The following is an 11401-nucleotide window of genomic DNA, read 5'->3' as shown; positions in this document are numbered from 1 at the left end:
TATGGTTTTTTTGTTCTTAGAATCACAAAATTTCAGAACTGAGAGAGAACTAAAAAATCTGACTCAACTCCTATATTTTACAGCGGAGGACACCATGGTTTAAGAAAGACTGAGAGGGAGTCGCTCACACACTGGTGTGGTGGTTGCTGAGTGACAGATTATATCTTGAATTAGTGGAATTCTCTGAATTCCAATTCTGGAGCTGTAGAGAATGGACTAGTTTTTAAATTTCTGCTTTCTTCTATTAAAAAGACATAAAAACTATTGCACATTTATTGATTTGAGAGAGAGAGGAAGAGAGAAACATCGATGTGAGAAAGATACATCAGTTGCTTCCCGTATGCACCCAATGGGATTGAACCTGCAACCCTGACCGAGGATGGAACCCGCAAACATTTTGGTGTACTAGACGACCCTCCAACCAACTGAGCCACTCGGCCAGGGTGGAAGATTTGGATTTTAAAAGCTGTTGGCACCAGGTACTCTTAAAGACCTTCAAATTTTCACATTCCAACTAACGCATTGTCATGGCAGAGGAAATGCCACAGCAGGATATATCAAAGTCCAAAATAAATGACTAGTATCTATTTGCAGGCTTTTTTAATTGGCCTTGACCTATAACTCCACAACATTTTATGCTATCAGAACCCAGAGAACTTCTAGCCCTTAATTATACCACTTATTAGCCAACTTATTGCTTATGAACAAGCTAATCAACACCCTGGACTTCCCTTTTCTTTATCAACACTCTGTCCTTTGACCTTGCCATTTTTTCAGCTATTGTAAGGATTAAATCAGATGATCTATGTAGAGATATTTCGAGACCAGTAAAACACTACATATATATATAGTAGTGTTTTAGTTAACATAGAATTATTATATTACTATCTTTCAGAACAATGACTTGTGACTATTTGTTGCTTTGATTACTCAGTCTCTGTATTCTAGTTCCTTAGTACCATGCCACCAAGAATCAACAGGAACTGGAGTTAGTGCTGGAGTAGGGGCTCCAGTCACTAAAGTACCACATAACTGAATATTCAGGGAGGTAAAGTGACGTAGTGACCCAGGATTTAGCCAATGTAGGCTCTAGTCCCAGAGTCTGCTTTTAACTATTGACTTTGGACAAGTCACTTAATTTTTTTGGGACCAGAGTCTCGTCAGTGGTCAAAGGATGACTTGAATTAGAGTCAAAGCTCCTTTTGATTTATAAAATCAGAATATTAGTGCTTAATTAAAATTACTAAAGTGCAATTTCCCAAGCTGTTAATTCATGTGGTTTCACATTTTTTAAATCTCTTTTTAGAAGTACAGGGTTGGAGCCGAAAAACATAAGCCTATTTCTGTTAAATAGACATTTCAAACACATGTGTAAAGACTCTCTTTGAAAGAAACAGCTCTACTCAGATACTTTCGGCTTGTTAGTATCCTGTCAGGGAGCCCTTGCTCCAAAAATAAATATATGGTCACCTAAAAAGCACAAAATACAGTACTGGACACAGAGTAGGCACCCAAATACTGTTATGCTACAGCTCTCAGTTGAGTCTCAGTTTGTGTTACTTAACCCATCTCAGCCTGTTTTCTTATCTATAAATGGGAACAGTATCTTCCTCAAGGATCCGCTGAGATAGTGTATATTAAAACGTTTTGTAAATTGTTCAAAACAATTGCAAAATGTTACTATTACTTAAGGAATGTAGCTTACTATATATATCATGATCTTTCCTTAAAAATGTGCTTTTTCAAGAGCTAGATTAAAATATTTCTGACTTAGTTTATTATGGACAGAGCATCTACCCCAATGCCTGGCTCAACAAATCTGCTCAATAAATGTTTGTTGCATGAAAAGTATAATCCACAGAAAGATCTAACGCTCCATGAGCTCTGATTCCACGTTTGGTTTTACCTCCAAATTCCCAAAGCCTAGCACAATACCTGACTCATAGAAGAAATTCAATAATTATCAGACAAATTCATTTTTGTTCCTCTTCAGCATGGCCCAAAGGTAGAAGTAGGTAGGGGAGGCATTAAAGATGGTTTCTGGTAAAGATTACTTGGAAGGGAAAGCTGGAAATGACTTGGAAAACTCCCCCATTCTCTAACAAATAGCTTGAGAGATTATAAAGAACATAGAGTTCAAATTCAGTTTTCAAATTCTGCAATCTTCGTGTATTTATCTATTAGCCTCTCCAAGACTCAGTTCCCTCATCTTAAAATGAGAATAACCTCATAGGGTTAAGGCCTAGAATTGAAGCACTGCCAGGGCAGGGATTTCATTTCAGGCCCACTGTCTCTACATCATACAGTGCTGGACGGCATGGAGCAGTGCCTGGCACAGCGTAGGTTATCAAATATTCGCTGACAGAATGTGAGAGAAATTGACTGAGGCAATACAGCTAAAGTAACAGAATGCCTGCCCATAGTAAACATTTCGCAAGTGTCAGCCTCTATCACTATTACCATCACCATCACCATCACCATCATCACTACTCTCACCAGTAAATCGGCATCATTATGTTACCGGTGGCTGCAGAGCAGCCACCCTTGGGGAAACACCCAGGTTCAAATCTCAGATTCTCCATTCACTGGCTATGTGACTTAGAACAACAAACTACTTAACTTATTCAGGTTCTTTGGGTTCCACAAAAATCTTAGTGTTGTGAGAATGAGAGGTTATATGGAACCCACCTAACACTGAGTCTGGAGCTCAGGTGGCAGCTCCATGACAGCAATTAAGGCAAAAATCGCCAGCTTCCAGTCAAGAACGGTGGGGTGCAGTTCTTGCATCCTCCCACAACCACATCAAAATTACAACTAAACTACAGAACAACCATCATTCAGAACTGCCTGAAATCTAGCTGAACGAAAGTCCAACTAAGGACATAGAGAAACAGAAACCACATTGAGACTGGTGGGAGGGGTGGAGATGCAGAATGGGCAGGTCCCAAACCACAAGTGGCAGATAAAAATCGGGAGGGACATCTTGGCTGTGGAGGTCCCCCTGGAGGAGCGAGGAGTCTCCGACCCACACCAGGCCAGGAAGAGAAGTCACCATAACTTGTGGCTGTAAAAGAAAGCAGGGATTGTGGCTGAGTGAGACCAAGGGCTTCTGGAGTCCCAGGCATTCCTCTTACAGGGTCCATGCCTGGACTTGCTTGGACTCATTCCCTCTGAGCGTCAACGCTGGGGCAGCAGCTCCAAGGGTACCAGGGACATATGAGGAGGAACTGAGTTGTCTGGCATCAGGGCAAGGGCTGGAGGGGCGGCTTACTGCAGAGAGAACAAGGGCTGGAGGGGCGGCTTACTGCCGGAGAGAAGTGCTGGCAGAGGCTGTTGTTCCTTTGCTGGGCCCCTTCTCCACAGAGCCATTAGGGCAGGCACCATATCTGAGTTTCCACCAACCTGGCTCACACTGTTCATCCCTCCCTGATGACTCCCTGACACCCTGCTCCACCCAACTCGTGGTCCCACCCAAGTTGTTTCCAGTGGCTTTTCCAGATGAATGGCCTATCTTGACTCATGCCTCAGACTTTCCTAAAATCTCTCAAAAAAGCAGCCTCTGGCCTCAGCACTCACTGAGTGACCCCAGGCCTGGCACTAGTCGCAGCCAGCCTTGGTTCACAGCTTGGCCTCTCCTGGTCACCTCGAAGCCGAGTACAGGTAGCAGTCATCTGCATATCATTGTGTAGCTTATGCCTGGGAGCCCCAGGCAGAACACAGACAGTGGATGACCTTGTCCTGCACCTCCCAGGAGGCCCCAGAGTTATCACATCTGGTGGACAGCTTCAGACCACACCGAAGCACCACCCAAACACCTCCATAAGCGACACACTCAAGGGATGAACTCAACGGGGCACCAGAGCCCGGCTGAAATGAGTTCTCCCCAGTGGGGTGGTTGCAGACAGTCTTTGCAGCTGATCAGCCTGGGGGTCAATCCCTTTCACTGACATGCCAACAGCAATCAAGGCTCAACTACAACAGGAGGGTGTACACAGTCCACACAGGGAAGGGGGTGGGGAGGGGAGGGGGCACACCTGGAGTGCCCAGCTTGGATGAAAAGGGAGGCTGTGCCACTGGATCCTACAGGACACCTACTGCATTAGGCCACTCTACCAAGCCCGGGTGACTTAGCAGCTCTATCTAATACACAGAAACGACGATTGGGAGGCTGCCAAAATGAAGAGACAAAGAAACGTGTCCCAAAGGAAAGAATGAAATTCCAGAAAAAGAACTAAACAAAATGGAAACAAGCAATCTACTAGATAGAGTTCAAAACACTGGTTAGAAGCATGCTCAGTTAACTTAGTGAGACCTTCAACAGCCTAAAAAAGGACATGGAAACCATAAAAAAGAGCCAGTCAGAAATGAAGGCTACACTAACTGAAATGAACAATTTACAGGGAATCAACAGTAGAGTTGATGAAGCCAAGAATCAAATCAGGGATTTGGAATATAAGGAAACAAAAAACACCCAATTGGAACAGCAAAAAGGAGAAAGAATTAAAAAAAAAAAAAAGAGGAGAGTGTAAGGAATCTCTGGGACAATTTCAAGCATACCAACATTCACATCATGGGATGCCATAAGGAGAAAAGAGAGAAGAAATTGAAAACCTATTTTAAAAAACAATGACAGAAAACTCCCCTAACCTGGTGAAGGAAACAGACACTAAGTCCAGGAAGTGCAGAGGGTCCCAAACACAATGAAACCGAAGAGGCCAACACCAAGACATAATAAAATGCAAGAGGTTAAAGAGAAGAGGATCTTAAAATCAGCAAGAGAAAAGCAGTTACCTACAGGGAGTTCCCATAGGACTGTCAGCTGATTTTGCACCAGAAACATTTCAGGCCAGTGGGGTTGGCAAGAAATACTCAAAGTGATGAAAAGCAGGGACCTACAGCCAAGATTACTCTACCCAGCAAAGCTTATCATTTAGAATCAAAAGGCAGATAAAGAGTTTCCCAGACAAGAAAAAGCTAAAGGAGCTCATCACCACCAAACCACTATTATATGAAACGTTGAACGGTGTTCTTTAAGAATTAGGGAAAAACAAGATTTAAAAAGTGACCAATCAAATGGTAATCCACACATACCTATCAACGATTGAATCTAAAAAACAAATAAATGAACAAGCAGAACAGACACAGGCTCATACAGAGTGTGTTTAGACAGTTGCCAGACGGGAGAGGAGGTTGGGAGGGGTGGGTAAAAAAGATGAAGGGATTAAGAAATACAAATTGGTAGTTACCGAACTGTCATAGGCATTCTACAGGACAGCATAGGGAATATAGTCAATAATATTCTAATAATTATGTGTGGTGGTCAGGCCTGAGATACAGCAGGGTGATTACTTAGGGAGTTCTAAGTCTAACCTCTGACCTGTACAGCTGAAACTAACATAATACTGTATGTCAACTTTAATTTAAAAAGCTTTTAAAAGGGTATTTAAAAATCGCCGCATCCCTTTTACCTAGATAACCACCTGCAATTTCCCGCATGACGGTATCTGAATCTATCACAAGACCGCAAACAAGGGAGGAAGGAAAGAATTTGAGAGAGACTGAAACCGCTAAAGGAGAAAAGTGGGAATTAAACTGGTGCTTCACAGTTCCCACCAAAGGGTTCCAGTTTCCGCGACTGTCAACCAGTCCAACGAGCCAAGGCTCCAGCGGGGCAGTCAGCTCCGTAGGGAACAAAAAGGAGGCAGAGCCGACGCTTAAACCCACCCCCTAACGGTTTCTTGGCCGCTGGCCTCCGGGGCCGCAAGACTCCCGTTTCCGGCTGTCGGAGGACCACAGTTCCCAGCATGCCTTTCGAGGGACGTCTTTCCCGCTGGATGACTACTAATCCCGGCATGCCACTCGGCGCTCCAGTAAATTAGGTGGAATAGTGGAATGACCCCATTGCACGCAGGGAATTGTAGTCTAATTGGCTGCAGTCTCTTGGACGGGAGGGGAAGAGCCAGGTCGCTCTCGTCAGCTGAGGAGAATGATTCATAGAGGAGGGTCAGGAGAGAGCAGTTCTGTCTGTGAAAGCCCACTTGAAAGGCTGGGCTCTCCTTCGAGGAAGGGAGAGGCAGAAAAGCAAGGAGGCCCTCGGGCCTGACCCCGCCTCAGGGCGCTCGGCAGGCCTCTAGCGAGTCCTGGGCCTTGTCGGGGGCGGCCTCGAGACTCTGGTTGCTGGGGGACCGGTGACGTCGCGGGGTGAAAGTTGAGGGGCGGTGACGTCGGGCCTGGCCGGGCGGAGGCTGGCGGGTTGAAGGCAGGAGGGAGGGAGGGAAGGAGGGAAGGAAGGAAGCTGGGAAGGAGCGAGCGAGCGGGGGCGCGAGGCGTTTACCTGGAGGCAGCGGCTTGGGCGCGCAGAGCGGCCGCGGCTCCCCCGCACCTGCGGCCATGGATGAAGAGCGCGCCCTCTACATCGTCCGGGCCGGCGAGGCGGGGGCTATCGAGCGGGTTCTGAGGGATTACAGCGATAAGGTAAAGAGCCCTGGCCCCGAGTTTGCGGTATAGCGCCCCCGGGCCGTCCTCTGGGCTTGCACCGCGCATCCCTCCCCACCCCCCTCATTCCGGGGATGCGCATTGCTTTCCCCCGAAAGAAACGTTTCCGGCTTGGGCATGCGTGTTTGTGCCCCCAGCCTTTGCCGTCCATGCATCCTGCATCCCCCTGCCCCCACTCCGGCGCCCACTCCTCTGAGTCCGGCCCAGCAGCCTGTCCTGCGGTCCTTCTCCCGAGCGCGCAAGGCACACCCCCGGAATCCGTAGATGTACGTCTCTGCCCTGTGCCCCACTCTTGGATGCAGAAACGCACGCGAGGCTTCCTCACCTGTATAGTATAAAAATAGGTGCTTCTGTGCATAAACACGGCCCTTGACATGCCTAAGACATATCAGCCACGATGGTAGTTCTTTACCTAGAGCACCGTACGGTTTTCAAGATGTGGATGTCTCATGTATGGTCTAACTTGATTCTCAGAATATGGTAGATGGTATTATCCTCCCCATTTTATAGATGAGAAAAACAAGGCGCAAAGAACTGAAATCATGCCAAGGTCATGGACATACTATGTTGTAAGTGGGTTGGAGACTCTAACTCCTAATAGTACCTATTATTTGTATCACATTAACAGCTTTCCCATCCGTTATCTCATTTAATCTTGACAGCAGTCCTGTGAGGTTTTATCTGCGTTTTGCAATTGAGATTCTTGATTGGTTAAGTAACTTGCCCAAGGTCATACTTGTGAGCTGGGATTCCAGCCTAGGTCTTCAAACCATTCATTGTTCTTTCTACTGTGCAACTCTGCAATAAAAAGGTATTTTGTTATAAATCCCAACCACTTCTCTGAACCTCTCTCCTAAAACCGTTAGCTCTCGTAACTTCTCCTTCTAGGAATTTTACATGCTCACTTCAAAAGAGAGCATACCACACCTTTATTCTTCCATTTAGAAGACTACTTTATAGGAATGACTGACTTCTCCCTCTGTGAAAATGCATCCAGCACCAAGTCACACCCTAGATATAACATCTTCCTTCCTTTCATTTGCTTCCATTCATAATTTCCTCTTCTCTGTTTGCTGTATGCCCACCACTGCACGTTTGTACACTTTGTATTATCGAACTGCCAGTATGCCATTTCTGCCCTGGGTAGAGAAGATCCAAAAATAAGACACCTTCATTCCTGTGTAATCTTCCCAACAACCTTGTAAGGAGAGTGGTGGTATTCCCTATTTAACAAATAAAATTTAGGGTCATGATGCTCCAAGTCTGCACAGCCACTGAGAGATGGGGCTGAGATTTGAATCTAGTTTGTATGACTGCTGTTTCTACAGGACTATACAGCTTTCTTTGGGAAGATGCATGGATTCAATTCTGTTTATATCTTGGCTTACTCACTTTTTGATTTGCTTAACTGTTGCCTATCTACCTGATTTAGAGAAAATTCATTTAATGCATAGGTGTACATATTGTGGAGATTATTCTCATTTTACTTGATTTATAACCACTTTCCAAAAAAGATTTAAGGCAGCTGCAAACTGATTTTCAAAAGAAAGGAATACAACAGAAACCTTGCCATTGTATTGAATCAATTCATATTTATTTAGCACTTACTATATGACAGATGTCTAGCAATAAAGAACAAATTTTTTTTCCCCATAGGGAAGGGAGGAAGAAAGCCCTCTACCTGAATTTTATCACCTCCTTTAAAATTTTTCCTCCCCTTCATGGCTAAACTAATTAGAACTCCAGATTTGCTTACTCCAATTTATCTCTTCCTCTTTCTTGATCTTCCTCCAGGTTGGTTACCACTCCTGCCCAAGTGCTGTCAGCTTAAGTTCTGGACATCTCCAGCTCTCCATTCACACTAGGAATGTCTTTAAAGTTGCAGTGCCCAATATGTATTCTTTAAGGTGATATACCTGAAGTGTTTGGGAGGATTGAACTTTTGGGGCCAAACCTGAAAACACTGTAATGATCCAAACTGAGTCAGTTCCTTCAAAAAGAGTTCTCATATTTAATGCTGAGTATATAGTAGGGCCAGAGTACAGAGAAAATAGCTGAGTTTTGTATTGGCAGTAGGGTTTTGCCCCTCAAGGCGAGATTGGAGGCAGATGAATAGGAAGGGGAAATATGATCAGTATGGTATGGCAGTAAGAATGGGGAGGTGGAATTAAATTGTCCAGCTCTATAGTATATGAAGTTGGAAACCCTGGAAAAGTAGTTGAAGACAGTGTGCTTCATTTTCCCTATATGGAGAAATTGATTTCAGAAATGTTTAGAATGAAATTTGTTATGGGGCATTGAAGAGTCTAACCAAGAAGGGAAATGAATGATGTAAAGAGGATGATTGGTTCATTGTTTGGGGGAAGATGTTCCTTATGCTACCTTATTCCTCTAATAAAGCCAGTCCTCAAAAGGAGGCAGTGGAGGATAGTGGAAAGAAGGTGGAATTCAGAGTCAGATAAACCTTGTTTCAGATCTGCCATTATTAGCTTCATTAGCTATGGATAAGTTATTTTAAGCCTGAGTCTCAGTTTCCTTATCTATAAAATAATATCACCTAAGTTATTCTAAGGCTTAAATTAAATGAAGTATAACACCAAACACTAAGCACAATGCACCTGAAAGCATTCATTCAGTGAGTAACATTTCCAATGATCAAGGCACTAAGGAGGTCCTGTGAGCCAAGCACAGATTCTCAAGCCAGACTGCCTGGACTCTTGATTCTCAATTTACCATCCATGTAGCCTAGAGCAAGTTACTTAACTTCCTTGTGCCTCAGTTTATTCATCTGCCAAACCAGGGATAATAACAGTACATGCATCATAGGTTTGCTGTCAGGCTTAAATGAGTTATATGTGTAAAGCACTTAAAATAGTGCCTGGTTCTCAGAAAGGACCCATAACTTAGTTTTTGAACAACAACAACAAAAAGACAGGAATTAAATATGTCCCACTGAGTTGACACAGTTGACATAAAAGAAATTGGGGAATATACTTTATTCTTTCTCTTTTTCCTTGACCCTTGCACTTTCTGATGGGTAGCAAAATACCTTGTGGCATGTTTAGAGCAACAGTCTCCTTTCTGGTAACAGGGAACAACACCTAATTTTGGTTGTGTTACAGAGATTTTAATTTCCAAGCCTTCTTGCTTCATTCACTGACCCTGGTTATCATGGGGAGAGGGAAGATCTATTTATTTATCCCAGAAAAAAAATGAAACTTGTTTGTTTCTCAAGGACATGATGCAGGTTGACTCAGCATAGGAAAGTATTTTAAAAAAATAGGAAGAGTGGTGGTTCTTTTTCCACTCTTCTCGCTTCACCTGTTAACATTTATTGAGTGGCTGCTGTGTCCTATGTATTACCCTAAGCACTTTTCACATGTCATTAAATATACAGTCATACCTCAGTACACGTCACATTTTGATGAGAAAAAAATGTTTTAGCATTTGGTGCTTGCTCAGGACTTGTTGCACTTGCTAGAACTTGTGTGAGTCACAGTGGCGCCTCATAAGAGAAAATGCTTCATCGTTTGGTACTTGTCGGTTTCAGCACTTGTCATGAGTTCCAGAACAAATTAACAATGAGTACTGGGGTACCACTGTAATCCTCTTATGTTAAAACTTACAAGGGAGCCCTAGATTGGTGGTTTAGTTGGTTGGAGTGTCATCCCATACACCAAAAGTTTGTGGGTTCGATTCCCGGTCAGGGCATATACCTAGCTTGTGGGTTCGATCCCCTTTAGGGAGCATACGGGAGGCAACCAGTCAAGGTTTTTCACATCGATGTTTGTCTCTATCTCTCTCTCTCTTACTCTCCACCTTCTCCAGCCTTCCTATCTAAAATCGATAAAAACATATCCTGAGGGAAATAGAAATATTCCGTTTGGGGGAGAGTAGGAAATTGAAGTTCAGAAAGACGAAGTGACTCTCTATGGGCTCAAGGGCACGTGGCTAGAAGTGGCAGAACTAGTCTTAAAATTTCATGTCCAGGGCTTTTGCTAGGCTATGTTGCCTTTACCATGTCTATTCTGTGTTTTTGAGGACAGAAGAGAAAGGTTTTTCAGAGCCAGTATACTACTTCCTTTGGTTACTTACTGTTGGACCCTAACCACTTCCACTCCAGTTATAGAATGAGCTATTATGGAAAGTGCATATTGTGCTACTCTAGGCTGTCCAATCTCCTTCCTCTAATTTAAGGCCAGTTCTGATGAGGATTTAGCAAAGAGATTGATTGCCATTATTACGATTATCAACAGCAAATGATGATCCAGGACCCCAAGATACACAGTAATATCATAGGATATTTATACTAGAAGGAACCTCAAAGATAATTGGGTCCAACCCCTTCAGTTAGTAGGTAAAAAAATTGGGGCCTAGGGTCATAACTATGATGACAACCAGAGAGATGGCTTGGTAACTATAGAAGCCACCTGGGCATATGTTATTCCATAGCAAGCTCCAACAGGATTCTGCATTAGAAGTATGGCAAGTTTATGGACAAATGAAAAGTAAAAGTTATTTAAGACACAGACAGGTAGGTCTCCAAGAGTAGTCCTCATAAGAGAAGAAAACCACACTGCTAGCAGTGAGGTCTTAATTTATGTGCTAGAAGAACCTGATTGATAGGGTCCTAATATTAGGACAGTTATAGAAATACAGTCTCCATATTTGAATAGGGCATATAAATATTCTATACCATGTTAAAGGACTTTTTCCCTTCCACTTTGAGGTTGAATTCTGACTCTGAGTTTATTCTACAGAATTTTGCAGAGAAGCTTGCTTCGTGGGCTGTTCCTTTGCTACTCCTTTTTCTTATTTCCAGATTGGGTTGTATAACTTTAGTTACAGACATACACAAACCCCCCACCCCAGTTAGGTTAATGCCCTTGTATTGGTACTACTTGAG

General features: G+C 43.6%; 1 protein-coding gene across 2 annotated transcripts in view; it reads left to right on the top strand.

Moving 5' to 3' along the window:
• Positions 1-5936: 5936 nt before the first annotated feature.
• RIC8B (RIC8 guanine nucleotide exchange factor B) overlaps positions 5937-11401 on the top strand; it is a 98983-nt gene continuing 93518 nt past the window's right edge. Inside the window, exon 1 of one of the 2 annotated variants that reach the window (XM_054574583.1) lies at positions 5937-6474. In XM_054574583.1, coding sequence (XP_054430558.1) covers positions 6391-6474 — 84 coding nt within the window. In that variant the 5' untranslated portion in view covers positions 5937-6390. The remainder of the gene's footprint in view (positions 6475-11401) is intronic. The other variant, XM_054574584.1, reaches the window with a different exon arrangement.

Source organism: Pteronotus mesoamericanus, unplaced genomic scaffold, assembly GCF_021234165.1.
Source record: "Pteronotus mesoamericanus isolate MK-2021 breed Mesoamerican mustached bat unplaced genomic scaffold, CSHL_Meso_final contig_263, whole genome shotgun sequence".
Taxonomy (NCBI): domain Eukaryota; kingdom Metazoa; phylum Chordata; class Mammalia; order Chiroptera; family Mormoopidae; genus Pteronotus; species Pteronotus mesoamericanus.
Note: the sequence above shows the minus strand (reverse complement) of the source record. Positions and strands in the feature narration are given on the sequence as shown.